At 43.7% G+C, this 16256-nt stretch overlaps 1 protein-coding gene across 2 annotated transcripts in view; it reads right to left on the minus strand.

Moving 5' to 3' along the window:
• Positions 1–7603: 7603 nt before the first annotated feature.
• The window catches only part of CPLX1 (complexin 1), a 111686-nt gene continuing 103033 nt past the window's right edge, over positions 7604–16256 (minus strand). For both annotated transcript variants that reach the window (XM_007496962.3, XM_007496961.3), the window contains exon 4: positions 7604–11599. In XM_007496962.3, the coding sequence (XP_007497024.2) occupies positions 11402–11599 (198 nt within the window). In that variant the 3' untranslated portion in view covers positions 7604–11401. The remainder of the gene's footprint in view (positions 11600–16256) is intronic.

Below are 16256 nucleotides of genomic sequence, written 5' to 3' on the forward strand. Positions count from 1 at the left end.
ACAGAGAGACCGTGTTCTGAAAAATTCTCACACTATTCTGGAAAAAAAAAACCACAATTGAAACTATGCTGGAAAAATCACTAAACTTTCACACCCTTTAACTCAGCAGTCTCACTACTGAGCCAGTACCTAAATGAGGTCAGAGAGAGAGAGGAGGGAAAAGTCCCTTCCATTCCAAAATAGTCCAAGCAGGGCTTTTTTGTGTGTGGTAGTAAAACTCTGGAAACAAAAGCCAGCGTCGCTGATTAGGGAATGGCAGAAAAATGGCAGGCTGTGGGTCCATAAGAAACAACAAAGGTGAGGAACCCAGACAGCTCAGGAAGGCGGAACAAAATAAGCAAAGGGAGGAAGCAAAATGGACAAGGGCTCCAGTAATATAAAGGAAAATAATACCTAGAGGCACCCGGATCCAGGTCAACACAATGACCAGTCTTGGCTCCAGAGGATTAAGGAGGAAATATCTTAGGAGAGAGGTGGCGAACTATAGGCAAGGAATGATGTGGACAGTAGGTTACGCCTATAGCGCTACTTATTTAAAACTCTTACCTTCTGACTTAGAATCAATACTAAGTATCGGTTCCAAGGCAGAAAAGGGGTAGGGCTAGGAAATCAGGGTTAAGTGACTTGCCCAGGGTCACAGATCTGATAGCAGATTTGAACTCAGGACCTCCAGGTCTAGCTCTCCATCCATTGAGTCACCTAGCTGCTCCATCCCTGTAGCTTCATAACAAGAGAAGGTTTCTTGGAGGCCCAGATTTATTGGGACATGATAGCAATATGGTTTGGGTTTTTTTTTTTTTTTTTGCATCACTAGAGCATTTTTTAAGTGTTTTATGAACTTCAAAAAAAAAGAGAGAAAGAGTGATATGATCACAGGATAGAGAACTATAAAAAGGGGGGTGGAAGACTCTAAAAATGCTCTTCAACTTGTGAATGATGCCAGAGAGGAAGAAAAGGAAAGGAGAAACCTGAAGAGATGTCCGTGGCTACCCAGGAGCTCCTGCTGAGGCCCCAGCTTTAAAAGGGCTCTACAAAAGGTAAGAGCAATTCATTTCAGTTCAGCAATCATTTAAGTGCCCACGAGGAGTTTGCTTTTTACTGAATAGATACAACATGAAAGCTGATAACATGAATGCAATCCCATTTGAGGAGGGATAGGACACCAACACCCAAGGGGACGGAGGAAGATTTCTATTGGGAAAGAAGGAAACCGTGTGCCAGGAAGCAGAGCTTTTTTAAAGCTGGGATGATGCTAGGAACAACAAATAGGTCAGTTTCTCTGGAATGGAGAATGCTATTGCTGCAATTCAATGCAACAGCCTAGAAATGCCAGACCATTTCCTCAGCCCTAGAGATCAGAGACAAAAATTAATCTCTGCCCTCCATGGGCTTATATTTTCCTGGGGATAATCTACCCAGACAGATTGGTACAATTGAAATGTAAATAAATAGAGGCAGAGTCACACAAAGTCCCTAGCCTCACTCTCGCTTCCAGAATAATGGAATGACTCTGGCAATGGAATGGCCCAAGATGCAGTGGATGATTTGATGTCTTCGATGTCTGGCCAAGATCTAAGCTTTCCCTAGAACCTGCTTTCAGCCACCTTCATGACCACTGGAACAAAGTGTTCTCATCTGCCCATTCTTCTGGGGGAAGTCTTCTGGCTTGCGGTAGAATCCTCCCTGACTCACCAATGCATTTTTGGTCCATTGGTTACCCTCACCCTGGTTTAGCCCATCTGCCAAGAAGCTTAACTAGAGTGTGACCGCTGTGCACGCTACAGCCTCTTGGAGCTCCAGGTGAGACTTAAGTGCCAAGTGGACACCAAGGGTGGATGGGCAACCCTGAAAAGGGCTCAGCAAGCCCTCCTTGCACACCCCTATGCCCTGCTATGCCAGTAGAGCATGCTGGGGAGCCCTGCATGGGGTTCTGAGCAGTAAAAGGAAAGACAGGTAGGAAATACAAGTCCCTGACTAGACTTTTGAGGAAAACCCATAAAGATGGGGGGAAACAGGTACTAATAAATGCTACTATGAATTAAGTAACACTTTCAAATGAATTAATCATATTCTGGCTTATTAACCACAACAGCAAATACATAATTTGAAAAAAGTGACACCTATGTGTGAGGCACATTATTATTCAGTCTGCCAAAGGGACACTTGCTTTTTTTTATGTATTAATCTATGAATCACACACCCCTTTGCAATAACTCTGCTATCCTCTTCCCAACCCCTTCCTCCTTTAATATTTATGATTCACGGGATCGAAACAGCTGAGTGGAAATACCAGGTAAATGTTTGAGAACATTTTTTGTTTTTTTGGTGTGTGTGTGTGTGTGTGTGTGTTTATTGTCAGCCCTTGCAATTATACCAGCAAGGGAGAACTTCCAGTATGGAAACTCCCTCCATCAACACAAGAGAGAATCTCCTAGGTGAGTGATAGATTCGGCAAGTTGCTTATATTAACTAAGTCTGGTGATTTTATCTATGGTCACACAGACAAAAGGCTTATCTACTGATTTGAACTTCATCTTGTCATCTGTTACATCAAGCTGTCTCTCATTTGTCTTGTAGCTCTGCCAAAAAAGTGTATCTGGTAGAGCAATATGTCTGTTTTTGAGTAAAAACTTCCCCAAAGCAATCAGTGTGTACTCTAGCCCTTGTGTTCTTGACAAATTTACACTCCTGTTTTCAAGAAGAAATCTGTGGGTGTGCGGCTTCTTAAGGGCCATCTGCCACAGTAGCGCCAACATCTGAAAGACCCAGGGATCTGCAATCTGCTGGAGATTTTGGTAAGAAATATCATGGGCACGTCTCATAGAGAAGGCAGGTGTCTTGGTAACAGCCATTATAAGCCAATAGGAGTGGGCTAAAAGGCTGGGATGAAACGACCCTTTCCTTGCTGTGAGTGGGAACCATCTGTTGGCGTTACTCTCTTTCCTTGGATTTCTATCACAGTTTGCTTGACTCTTTCTCCTTTCCTTATCTCTCTCCCATGTACCATATTTTTCTGTCCATTAGGATGTAAACTCCCTGAGGAAAAGGAAGATGCCATAGTTTATCCTTGCATCTCTGATGTTTCCAGTTTTTTACTACCAAAAAAAGTCCTGCTATAAAGATTTAGGTATACCCAGGTCCTCCATGGTGCTGCTATCTAGCTGACTCAATTTATTAACTAAAAAAAATTTGGACTTGGTCTTCCAGTCTCACTTAGGCTAAAGTAGAGCAGACACTCATGATCTTCATTGCACTTCTGACTAATATGGCAGCTTTGACCTGTTGCGTTTTCTACCTGGGCCAATTCACCCCTTCTTAGGCAGCCTGATGACTCTCTGATCTTGGAGGCTCGTTGTAGTGGTATTGGACTTACTGTGGACACCCAGTCAGCTTTAGTCGATTGCAGCTCAGAACTCCCAAGCTCAAGCAATCCACCAGCTTCAGCCTCCTCAGTAGTAGAGGTTAGAGGCTTGCACCATCATGCCCAGAGGAATTATTTACATTTAAGGTTAAACACAGGAGTTTCAGTTGGTGGAAGATGCTATTTGAGCATGCACTGAATAGGCATATCTGGATTTAGGGCCCATCAACAGCCACTATAGGTTCAGAGAATACATCTGGGCCTCAGGGAGATATTTTAAGATGTGAAATTGCACCAAAGCAGCCTTGGAAAAATCTAGCTTAACATCCCTGGAGTTACCTCCTAACAGGAAGGTAAAACACATGTGACAAGAAATAAGGACTCAATTTGAGCCAGTTTTCATCCAGGAGAATCTTGGGCTAATGTAGATCAGAGGGGACCGAATCCTAAGCGACACCCAAATGATGTCTACCATGTTTCCCCAGATCATAGATTTCTTCATCACTTTGTCTTAAACAGTGATATTCTCCCAATCCTATTCTATTCTTATTAAAAAATAATTTATCTTTTTATAATGATATTCTGGTCACGAGTTCAATCCCATAAAGTCTCAGCAGCACCTAAAATGTAAAATTGATCTCTTTGTATTAGAAACTGTAGTTCATCTTGTTTCTCACCCATATTTAGGGTATTTATATGTAGACGGCTGCTCTGGATGGTCAGTAACTTAGCTGGCTGTGGTAACCCAACTCCCCTCACAATTCAAGGAGCAATTGTTGAAGGAATTTCTGCCTGCAAGAGTAAAGTGAAGTAACGGGCCAATTCCCAACCTGGGATTTTAATTCATTTATCACCTACCAAATGCTGGTAGTCCAAGTGCAGCTCCTCTTTGGGGAGACTCTTTTCCCAAGAAGAAATATTTCTAGTGAGCATAATTTCTCACAATCACTTCTTGTTTTCATGCTAGGAGTTAATAGTTTTCTTTAAAGTGTACCTGTTTTGTAACCTCATAGCTTGCATACTTAAAGTTCAACAGTTTTATCTCCCTTTGAGACTTTTTTTTTGCAAGAAGTCTGGCTTGGCTTTCTTCCTTTTCTGACCACCCAAAATTATAGTAGTTCAGGATTCTGAGTTTAGGATATTCTCAGGATAATTATTACAAGTCGAACGGGGTCAGCTGCCCACTTTGACGTAACAGCTGCTTCCATAAGTCACTGAATGCATATCATCTTTTGGCTAATTATGAGAATTTTCCCACTATGGATCTCCCTCTAATCAAATAAAGGCTGAGTTGCCCTTAAGGCCAATCTGAAATCAGAAGAGTCTGTCTGCAGCTTAGGCTTCTGTGCCTGCACCAACTAGCTCTCCTAAAACTTCAATACTGGTCAAAAGATAAATTAAATTAAATCCCAGGCAAGACACTTAAACTCTCAGGGTCAGCACATAATTATCTAAGACTAAAAGTTGCAGGAAGGATGACCATCTGCACTGTCAGAGGGAGTTTCTTCCTGAGATGTTATATACACCGATGGAACACAGATTTCTATCTATCTTCTCTCTATCACCTAGTTATCTATTGATAAAAATGATCCAACTTCAGGTAGCATGGCTACTGAAGATTCATTTGGTGGCCCTCACACAAATATCAGTGCTTTGTTTTTTTGACCTCTGGTATGAAACCAAGAGTTCTTTAGGCCTAAAGAAGACTGAACCACATTTGGAAGCACCCAACTTGGCCCAGATAGCTTTCATGTCCTCTGTCCTCATTACCCACCGAAGATCTGGCCAGTTTCACGATCCTCCAATTGGTCCCAAAGCTGTAGTATATGTGAGTTGGGTATTGGATTGATGGCAGCAATGTTTACCATCTAACTCTTCATTTATTTATTTCTTTTTGGTGAGGGAGAAGCATTTTAATGAATTACTATCTCTGTCAAAGACAATGGCACCAGTACAATTGGAATCTGACATATAATCTTTTTTTAAAAAATATTTTTCCATGGTTATATGATTCTTTTTCTCTCCCTCCCTTCCTGGAGCTGACAAGTAATTGCACTGAGTTATCACTTGATACCTATTTCTATATTGTTCATTTTTGTAATAGAGCAAGTTTTTAAAACCAAAACCCCCAATTCTATACCCATATAAACAAGGGATAAATCATGTATTTTTCTTCTGCTTTTCTTCTCCCACAGTTCTTTCTCTCAATGTGGATAGCCTTCTTTCTCATAAGGCCTTTGGGATCGTCCTGGATCGTTGCATTGTTATTAGTAGCAAAGTCCATTACGTTTGGTCATTCCACAATATTGCTGTTACTGTGTACAATGTTCTCCTGGTTCTGTTCATTTCACTCTACATCAGTTCATGGAGGTCTTTCCAGTTCTTATAGAAATCAAGCACTATTTATTTAGAGAGCATTTGCTGCTCAATATTGGGGAATAGACAAGAGACCAATCACCTCTTCATCTTTTAGAATCAGATCCTCAAATCTTATTTTTTTTTCAGATCCTCAAATCTAAGACAATGTCTGAAGTCAAGGGTCTTATCACTGACTCTATCCTAGCTTATCATCTTTTGAGTATTACTGGCCCCTCTTGCTATTCTTTTTTTTTTTAAACCCTTACCTTCCGTCTTGGAATCAATACTATGTATTGATAAGGCAGAAGAGTAGTAAGGGCTAGGCAATGGGAGTTAAGTGACTTGCCCAGGGTCACACAGCTGGGAAATGTCTGAAGCCAGATGTGAACCCGCTCATCTCTAGGTCTGGCTCTCAATCCACTGAGCTACCCAGCTGCCCCCCTCTCTTGCTATTCTTATTTTTACTTAACCTGTTTCCTGTCATATTTACTTGTTTTAACCTCAATAGTATTGCCTTTCCAGATTTTTGTACTAGTTTTCTTCTTCCTCCAATCTCTCTTTTCAGTTTAACATCTTCTTAATCAGTTTCTCAAGATTCCAGCCAAATATATTTTCACTTAGATTTGCTCCATCATTAGCCAAGTATTGATGAGTCATCAGAAGAGGTCTTTAACTTGTTGGAAATGTTGTAGTGGCATTCTTGCTCTCCAAGGGTTGGACAAGATGCCCTCAGGGTTTTTTTTCAACTCTGGGGTTTGGGGATTCCCTGATCCCATTCCTATTTTAGTATAATGATCCCATATTCTCCTTCCATCCTGAACCTTCTTTTTTCTCACTACTACAGGTGGGACCAAGTTTTACCCACCAGCCCACCATATGCTATACTGTCTTCTTTGCTCTTTCCCATGGCTGAGTCCAGTCTCTTATCCTTGACTTCAGGATTCTGAAGCCAGTTTCTCATCTCCTACTTCTGCCTTTTGTGCCTCACTTTTCTTCTTTTTTTTTTTTTAAATTTTATTTAATGAGATGATTTAGAATATTTTTCCATGGTTACAAGAGTCATGCTTTTTCCTTCTCCTCCCCTTTTCCCCCTTCCATATCTGACACACAATTCCACGAGGTTTAAATGTGTCATTGATCAAGACCTATTTCCATGTGCCTCAGTTTTCTTCTTTTTTTTTTTTTTGAAAATTTTATTTAATGAGATGATTTAGAATATTTTTCCATGGTTACAAGAGTCATGCTCTTTCCCTCCCCTCCCCCTTTCCCCCTTCTGTATCTGACACACAATTCCATGCTATTTAAATGTGTCATTGATCAAGACCTATTTCCATGTGCCTCAGTTTTCTTCAATTTCTTTTTTGAAAATTTTATTTAATGAGATGATTTAGAATATTTTTTCCATGGTTACAAGAGTCATGCTTTTTCCTTCCCCTCCCCTTTTCCCCCTTCCGTATCTGACACACAATCCCACAAGATCAAGACCTATTTCCATGTGCCTCAGTTTTCTTCTTTTTTTTTTTTGAAAATTTTATTTAATGAGATGATTTAGAATATTTTTCCATGGTTACAAGAGTCATGCTCTTTCCCTCCCCTCCCCCTTTCTCCCTTCTATATCTGACACGCAATTCCACGAGGTTTAAATGTGTCATTGATCAAGACCTATTTCCGTGTGCCTCAGTTTTCTGATCTGCAGCATGAGGGTGTTGGATTAGAGAATACCTAAAATCCCTGGTCACAAGCTACCATTTGTGATCCTGTCATCCTCCTCCGTAGCATGGCCAGGAAAGACGCTCAAGGACAAGCTCACAAGCAACTCAGCAGTTGGGTCTTCCCATCTCCCCCCAGCACCCTCTCTGAGAAAATAAGACGAGTCACAGGGGGTGAGATCATATAATTCTTTATTGGCCGCGATTCCATTGGAAAAGAACATTACATTAGTCACCACGTCATGCAAGGAGAGAAGCAAGCAAAGCACCGTGGGGTGGACGTCCACACGTCTCCACCGTGCACGGGTGGTCCTTGGCCCCGCGCCGTGCACGGGAAGGGCTCCATGCATCTGGAAACTGGGAGGACAAGCTCATTGCTACTGGGAAATGCCCCGTCTACTCAAAGTTTGCATTTGTGAAAACAAGCATTTTGGAAAGACATTCCCCTTCCCCCCACCCCCCATGATTTACTGACGGACGACATGATGCACAGAGACACGGGGGCACAGAGGGTGACGAAGGTCACGGTCACGACCACGGCCAGTCACGATAGCAGCGGGGTCCTAAAAACATCACACGCACACAAGGAAGCGGCACAGGGGTCAGCAGCATTCTTATGTCTCTCTCCCCCCTACAGCTAGAAAGAGGGAGGGGGCGGGGGAGGTACTTGGCTAAGACACAGAGCTAGAAACACAGACAGAGAAACTCCAAAGTTGAGTTAGCACATGGTCTATTCTCCTGTAATGTAGAGTAGCATTCGGAATTAATATTGCAGTCTGATTTATATGGCTTTCTCTAAGGATCGATGTAAGGTCATGAAGGTCAGCGCCAAACTAAACGATTTGCCCTCCGAGAAGTGGAGATTTTGATGGTGCCTTTATCAGGACAGAAAGGTTGCTCTGCCGGGTGTCTGGTGGCTCGCCCACAGCCGTGGACCCTGACTGTCTGAATAAAGACTCACCAAAAACAGAAGACCTCACTTACCTGAGATTCAACATAGTATATGGAAACCAAACGAGAAAATGGAGGACAAAATGAGGGTCAGAATCTAGCCTGGAAATCCTATCCCTGCCTCTGGTGAGTCCCTGGGACGAGTCCCGGGCGCAGAGCGCAGGGATGGACTTAGCGAAAGGTCTCTGTGATTCTAGAAAGGATGGGGTGGGCGGAGTCCAATTACTTTTGATTCCAGGAGCCAAAAGGCTATTTCAGCTTGGATGGCCCATTTTTTTTTGGAATATGGACAACCCTATGACTAAAACAAGACAAAATCCTTTCCATGTTCTCTCATCTTCTTTCCACTCTAGGAATATAGGGACTGACTGGCCAGAAATTGGATATGGTGTGTGTGTGTGTGTGTGTGTGTGTGTGTGTGTGAGAGAGAGAGAGACAGACAGACAGACAGACAGACAGAGAAGGAGAGACAGAGATGGAGAGAGAAAAAGAGAGAGAAACAGAGAGAAAGAGAGACGGAGATGGGGAGAGAGAGAGAGAGAGAGAAAGGGAGAGAGAGAGAGAGAGAGAGAGAGAGAGAGAGAGAGAGAGAGAGAGAGAGAGAGAGAGAGAGAGAGAGAGAGAGAGAGAGAGAATTTGGGTGGAGAATGGAGCTTGAATGATGTGAGATCCAGACTCACTTGAGTGACACTAATGGATTTCATGACTTATTTTCTGCACAAACAGTCCTTTCCCAGCTCCAGGTTGTCCCAGAAGGCACAGTGATAATTCAAGCCCCAGGAGGTCTGTAGTGTAATTCTTGAGCTCAGTATCATTTGGAGAGAAAATATCCCATACATGCCCAGGCCATTCACTTCAACTCTAATAACATTCTTGGCCTTAGCAATCCAGAACTCAGAGTTTGAGTGGAAAAAATGCAACTTCCAGGGCCTCCAAATACTAGCCTTTCCCCTTTCCCCATTTTCACCTCTCTTGTAATGTGGGGCTCCTGAAAAGGATAACCCCATCCTTAGTGGCTACAGAGAGGAATATGAACAGGAAGAAAATAGTCTAGAGGAATACCCATAGGCCTGGAGCTTGGTTAGAGATCTCAATGATATATTCCCAAACAGTCCTCCCAGAACAACACTCACTTTCCTACCCTTCTCAAAACCAGAACACAACTCTGTCATTCCCCTAGAAATAAATCTGAAAAGGTCCAAGGTGTGACCTGTGAGTTACACACATAATTGAGCTGGTTTCTTTCCCTCACCCCCTTCCCATAGCACCCCCTATAAAGTACTTATTTTTCCTTCTTCATATAGAAGAGACAGTCATGGAAATCTTCCAGGCTGAAATATCCTAGAACATGAATGGAAAGAACCCTCCAGGAGAGAGAAGGCTGTAAAGAAGATGGGGATGGGAGAGACAGAAAGAATGGGGGAGGCAGAGCGGATGGATGGATGGATGGACAGATAATGTATAGATAGATAATGGATAAACAGAAAAGCAGATGATGGAAACGATAATTTTAAATCATTTGTTAAAATTGAAAAGTCAATTTAAAAAGAAAAACAAACTGGAAAATAAGGGGAAGATCCTGGAGTCTCAAGTGGAAGATGGGGGCCATGAGGTCCATCAGGTGCTAAGCCTGTCTTGAAGGGCATTCTCTGCTCAGGAAGAGGGTCCTGAGTCCTATATCTACCCTGAAGAGACAGAGCAGGCTACACAGGCTTCTTCTCTGAAGGGAGTTTTCTCTGGGGACAGTTTTATCCTTGCTTTCCTGAGTCTGGTTATCATGACAGTAGGATCTTGGAACTCTGCTCTGAGCTCCCACCCCTAACCATAGCGCCATCTTTCATGAAAGGGCTGTGGTGCTCAGGAAGAAAGAGGTGGCATTGGCCTTTTGTACTTGTTTGGAGATCCTAATATTTACTCTTTGACTTCCAGTTGCTCCCTAACCTCTGTGTCTCCTCGTCCCTACAGGAAGAGAAAATGGAAAGGATAGTCTGTCCCTCTCTCAAGTTGCCCTGGGACAATGGAGGAACGCCCTACAAAGTGCTAAAGTGGATGGTCAGGTCATATCAGATGGTCTACAGTGGGAGGACCGTTCTGTATTGTGTCTTGAGTATCTTGTGTATGAGTGTGCGTGTGTGAGTGTGAGTGTGAGTGTGTGTGTGTGTGTGTGTGTGTTTGTGTGTGTGTGTGTGTGAAGCTCATAATATGGACATAGGAAGGGTAGCCTGACCCTTTTTCCAGGATGCTCCAAAAAGTAGGGTACGTGAAGCCATCAGACTTCAGGGAACACTCCAGAACCTATTTCCTCCCTCCTCTCTGGCCATTCCCTCCTATATTTTCCTCTCCTCTTAATTATGTGGAATAAGACCGTAGGCTGGATTCTGAGACCTGGGTGGCAGTGGGACTAACAGAAAAAAAACTTGGGAAGGCTTGGCCCTCCGGTGGGAAATTTGCATTTCAAATGATTGCCTTTCTGAAGGGTCCCTGCACAGAGACAAATTCCCCTTTCCCTGGGAGAGGGCAGCGATGGTGAAGACACCTACAGGAGCTGGGGAAACCCCATGTGACCAAGGCCAGTTGGTTGGCCCATTGGTAGTCATGGCAAATATCCCATGGGTCATTAGAAGAAGCCCCTGCTTGCTCTCCGGGAATGTGGTGCTGCCTATTTTTGGCCAGAAGCCACTGGAAGGTCTCCCCTTTTCTCTGTCGAGTGTAGAGGTGCCTGATTAGCTGAGTTTCCTAACACATCTAGTACTATGGCTTATAATTAAAGTTGAGTAGACTGCGGCACTCTGCTCCTGACATCTGATGGATGGGAGGCATCTACTGGGGAGAGGGGAAGGAGGGACTATGTACAAATAGGCCTGGCCAAGGGGCCTGGGGCAGCCAGGGAAGGGAGGGATCGGGGAGATGGATTGAGCAGAGGGGTGCATGGTGGGTGGCGAGATTGAGAGCTCCTGCCAAGTGGCGGGAACGGCATTGCTTTGCTGTTCATAGTAGAAACAGTCTGAGAGTTCATAGGGAATTACTTCTTGAACATATCCTGGAGAGGTCCAGGGAGGTATTTGATGACGGTATCCAGGATGCTCTCTTCTTCCTCCTCTTCTTCATCGCCACAACCTGGCGGAATGGCCTTCTTGGGACGGGTAAGGCTGCCTTCAGAGTTAGCTTCCATTGCGGCCTGGGCCTCTGCCTCACGTTCCTCCTTCTTCTTGATTCCATACTATGGGGTAAGGACAGAGGGTACAGAATTAGGGCTGAGTACAGCATTTCATCAGTCTTTCGCCTATCCTATGCCTCTGGAGGCTCCTCTCCTGAAGGCCCAGAGTATTATTCCCAAGGGAGGCAAGGCACCCTAAGATACACTTTGCAGATATACTGCTTGTGGCCCTGGGCCCAGATCCAGCCCTAGGTTTGATATTGCTTTAACCATTGTCCCTGTGGCCCAGAGAATAATGGGCCGTCGTGACTGTTCTGTCTAGAGCAGAACCTCTGAAAGTTCTAGGAATTAGAAGAACCAAGGACCATCTCAAGAAGGCATGAAGAGGCTATTCACCTTCACTCAGTTGATATACATTTATTAAGCACCTACTATGTGCCAGGTACCATTCAAAACTGGTATACAAGAAAAGGTAAAAGACCAATCGTGCCCTCAAGGAGCTCACAGTGTAATGGGGGAGACTATATGTCAACAACTACGTACAAATTATAGACAGGATAAATAGCAAATAATCAATGGAAGGAAGGTTCTAGAATTAAGAGAAACTAAAAAAGACTTCCTTCTAGCTGGATCTTGATGGAAGCTAGAGAAATTGGTAGGCAGAAATGAGGAAAGAAAGCATTCCAGGCATGGGGAAGAGGCACAGAAAATACTCAGTCAGGAGATGGGGTGTATTGTTTGAAAAATGGAAGGGAGGCCAGTGACCCTAGTTTGAAGAGTAAGCTGAGGAGTACGAAATGTAAGACTGAAAATATGGTGGGAATGGGAAGGGTTTTGAAGATCTTACATTTGATACTGGAGAGGATAGGGAACCAATTTTGGGGGTAGGAAGGAATGACATGGTCAGACCTTATACTTTTGGAAGATTACTTTGACAGCTCTATGGAGGATGGACTAGGATGAGGAGAGGCTTAAGGTAGGCAGACCCACCATTGGGCTATTACAATCATCCCAGTAATGAAGGCCTGTACCAAGATGGTGGCAATACCAGTGAAAAGATGTAAGCATATGGAAGAAGTTAAGAAGATAAAATTGACACCTCAGAATGACACTGAGTGACATTTGCTTCTCCTTTCTCCCCTTCCCCTCTGTTACAATTAAAATTTAATCTTCTTTTCTTCTTCCTTTTCTCCCTCCTTTTCATGATCTTTCTCTCTGCTTCTCTTTCCCTCTTTCCTCTCCCTCCTGCCCTCTTTTGTCTGTCCTCATTCCCACGATCTTTCTTTCTCCACTTCTCCCCTTACACACATCACGTTCCTCCCCTCTTTCTCTCCTTTCCCCCCTCCCTAACACAATCACTCCATAACCGACTGTAATATGGTCCTCAGAAACCTAATCCATTCCCTCCCTTCCTAATCCACAGTCCTCTCTAGAAAAGGGATTGTAAGGACCAGGAATTAGAAGAGTTAACCAAACAAGCCTTAAAGGAGTAGCTGTAGAAGAGCTCTAGCCACCATACCACACCACCATATCTCACTTTTCAAATGGAAAATACCATAAAAATAGGATCTGCTGGTGACAATATTAAAGGGAGGATTAATTAAAAGTATTGAGAGTATAATGACCATGCTAATGAGAATATTAATAGAGTATTTATGTGAATGCTAATGAAACCGTTCTAGAGGATGCTAATGAAGCAGTAATGAGACTATTAATGAGGGCATTAACAAGAGTATTAATGAGAACATTGATGAGGGCATTGTGGAGAGCCGTGATGAGAACAGGAAAGAGAAAGTTGATGGAAACAATCAGGAGAGTATTAATGGAAGTTTATTAGTGAGAGCTTTAAGGAGAATACTGCTGTGTAAATGGGCAGGAAGGGCTGTCTGTCCTTGGGACAGGTGGCAGCCACAGGGCTGGGGGCTCCCTGAGGAATCACCACCCCTCCTCGCCATTGTTTGGTTCAGAGAGGAATCGGACGCCCTTGGCAGAACATTTGGCTGAGCTGTCTCTAAGGCTGGAGCTGTGTGTGGGCGGTGGGGGTGGGGGGGACACCTTGAGGAAACTAGGTCAGTCAAGAGGGAGAGAATTTCTTTTGGACTGGGTAGTGTGTGTGTGAGTGTGTGTGTGTGTGTGTGTGTGTGTGAGAGAGAGAGAGAGAGAGAGAGAGAGAGAGAGAGAGAGACAGAGACAGAGACAGAGACAGAGAGACAGAGAGACAGAGACAGACAGAGGCAGAGACAGAGAGAGAGGAAGGGAGAGGGGAGAGAGAGACAGAGATAAAAAGAGAAAGAAAGAGACAGAGAAAGGGAGAGGAAGGGAGAGAGAGGGAGCGAGACAGACAGAAAGAGAGACAGAAACAGAGAGATAGCAAGTGCTGGCGAAATCATATATGACCTGGTGTGTGTGTGTGTGTGTGTGTGTGTGTGTGTGACAGACAGACAGAGAGAGAGACAGAGACAGAGACAGAGACAGAGACAGAGACAGAGACAGAGAGAGCTGGTGAGATCATGTATGGCCTGGTGGCATCACATATGGAAGAGTGGGATCATCTATGAGTTAGCAAGACCACACACAGATTGGGACAGGGGCTAATCTTGAATGGGCCAGTAGGATCATACATGGACAGGCTATGAGAGCACATATGGGAAAACGGGAACACAGATAAGATGGAGGAATTATCTATGAATTGAACCACACGTGGGATTGGTAGGAACCTATCCATCCTGGTAGGAGAGTGAGCTATTCCTAGTGCCTAGCACAATATCTAGAACATGGCAAGCACTGAATAAATCACTGGTCTAGTGGCATTAATGAGTGCATTCATACACATGTAGGGTAATGTCTTAATGAATGACAGGAGCACCATCAGTCATCTCCTAGTTATAAAGTCCCCAAAGAAAACCCATTTTAATATCAGGGTAAATTGATCATCCATTGTTAACAACAACAGTATTGTTCCTATGGAGCTCAAAGACCCCAGGAATGTTCTTTTCCTAAACAATGGGTTTTAATGGAACCAAATAATGATGCTAAGTAAGGTCTGTCTGTATTTCTATGATCAAGTAGGGGGAACATGCAAATATCCACAGAACTGGATATAGACTGGAGGAATTCTGGGTTCTTTCTGTCTTAGCAAATCTCATACACAGGCCAGTGGATGTGGAGAGTCAGTGCAAAGAACAACCCTGTCTTTGACTTCAGGTCTCCCATCTTCTGCTGTACCTGTCCTTTGAGGACACAGGAGTGATACCTTCCACTCAGTGAGGAGCTTTCTCACACCTTTTCATACCTTTCACAGCCTAGTGATTCTGAACTCCTGTAGATTATCATACAAACCCCGTTCCTCATCCCCCACCACTCAATTCCTCATTCTCATTTCCTTCAATCCTCCCACCTCAATGTTTCATCCTAACTCCATTCAGCCCTTCCACTATGCCCTCTGTGATATCTATTCCATGGAAAACAAACTTCCATTTATCTTCCCATTCCTTCCACCTACTAGCTCTTACTGAAACCTAACTTCTCCTTTATGGTGTACCATTGCCTGGCCATCCTTTCCAGTACTAGCTGTACCTTCACTCATTCTCCTTGGCTCACTGGTCGAGGCATGGGAATTGGCATGTTCCTTCCTCTCATCAGCACTCCCAGGATTTCCAACCCTTTCTCCATCAGTTCAGTAATCTCTCTTCTGTTGAGGTTCATGCTAGTCATATCTACCACCCAATCAAAATTCTGGTAGCTGTTGTCCACAGATCCCCTTGTCATTCCCCTTCATTTATCAATGAATTTGATGCCTGGCTTATAATTTTTATCACCTTTCCAACTATTGCTCTCATACTAAAGGACATTTGACATACATAATGATTGTCCTTTGAATACCCTAACCACTGAATTCCTCAACCTCTTCATTTCTCATGAGCTATTCCCCTATCTCAACTCAGCCACACACAAAGATGGTCATACTCTTGATCTTGCCATTACCTACAAATGGACCACTTCTATGTTTAAAAAATTCTGAAATCTATTCAATCAATCATAATCTATTGACTTTTCACCTCACCTTTTTCCTTTTCTTACACAACCCTACTCATCAACCACATCATGATCTCCAGTTCCTTGACCCCTCAGTTCTCTCCCAGGTCATCTCCTCTGAACTAGCTATTCTCTCTTCTTCTCCCTCTCTTTACTCCTTGGTGAACCAATTCAACTCTACACTGTCCTTCTCTTTTGAATCTCTAGCCACCTTATCATATTGCCTGACCAAGCCTCAACTTTGGATCAGTCCTTGAATTCACTGACTTTATTCCTACACACATGCTGGTGGAGAAAATGACAACTATTTTGACTGGGTTCATTACAGATTTATGTTATATAACCTCACCTGGGCCCTCAATGCTGCCAAGCAGTAGTATTCCAAACCTTTTCACCCCTCCTCAAATCTCTCATGATTCCCCCGCCTACACTCTCAGTGGACAACCTTGCCTCCCATTTTACAGGAAAAAAATGAGGCCATTTATTGTGAATACTCTTCTCCCCCTCTTCCTCATCTCCTATCATTCAGGGACCTTCTGCCACCTTCTTCTTTACCTGTGTCTCCCATGATGAAGTGGCCTTGCTCCTTGCCAAGATTAAGCCCTCCACTTGTTCACACAATCCCATTCCATCCTATCTGAACCAACAGATTGCCCCCTCTGCCATCCCTGCTCTATCACTAATG

The sequence above is a fragment of the Monodelphis domestica genome, chromosome 6 (genome assembly GCF_027887165.1).
Source record: "Monodelphis domestica isolate mMonDom1 chromosome 6, mMonDom1.pri, whole genome shotgun sequence".
NCBI lineage: Eukaryota > Metazoa > Chordata > Mammalia > Didelphimorphia > Didelphidae > Monodelphis > Monodelphis domestica.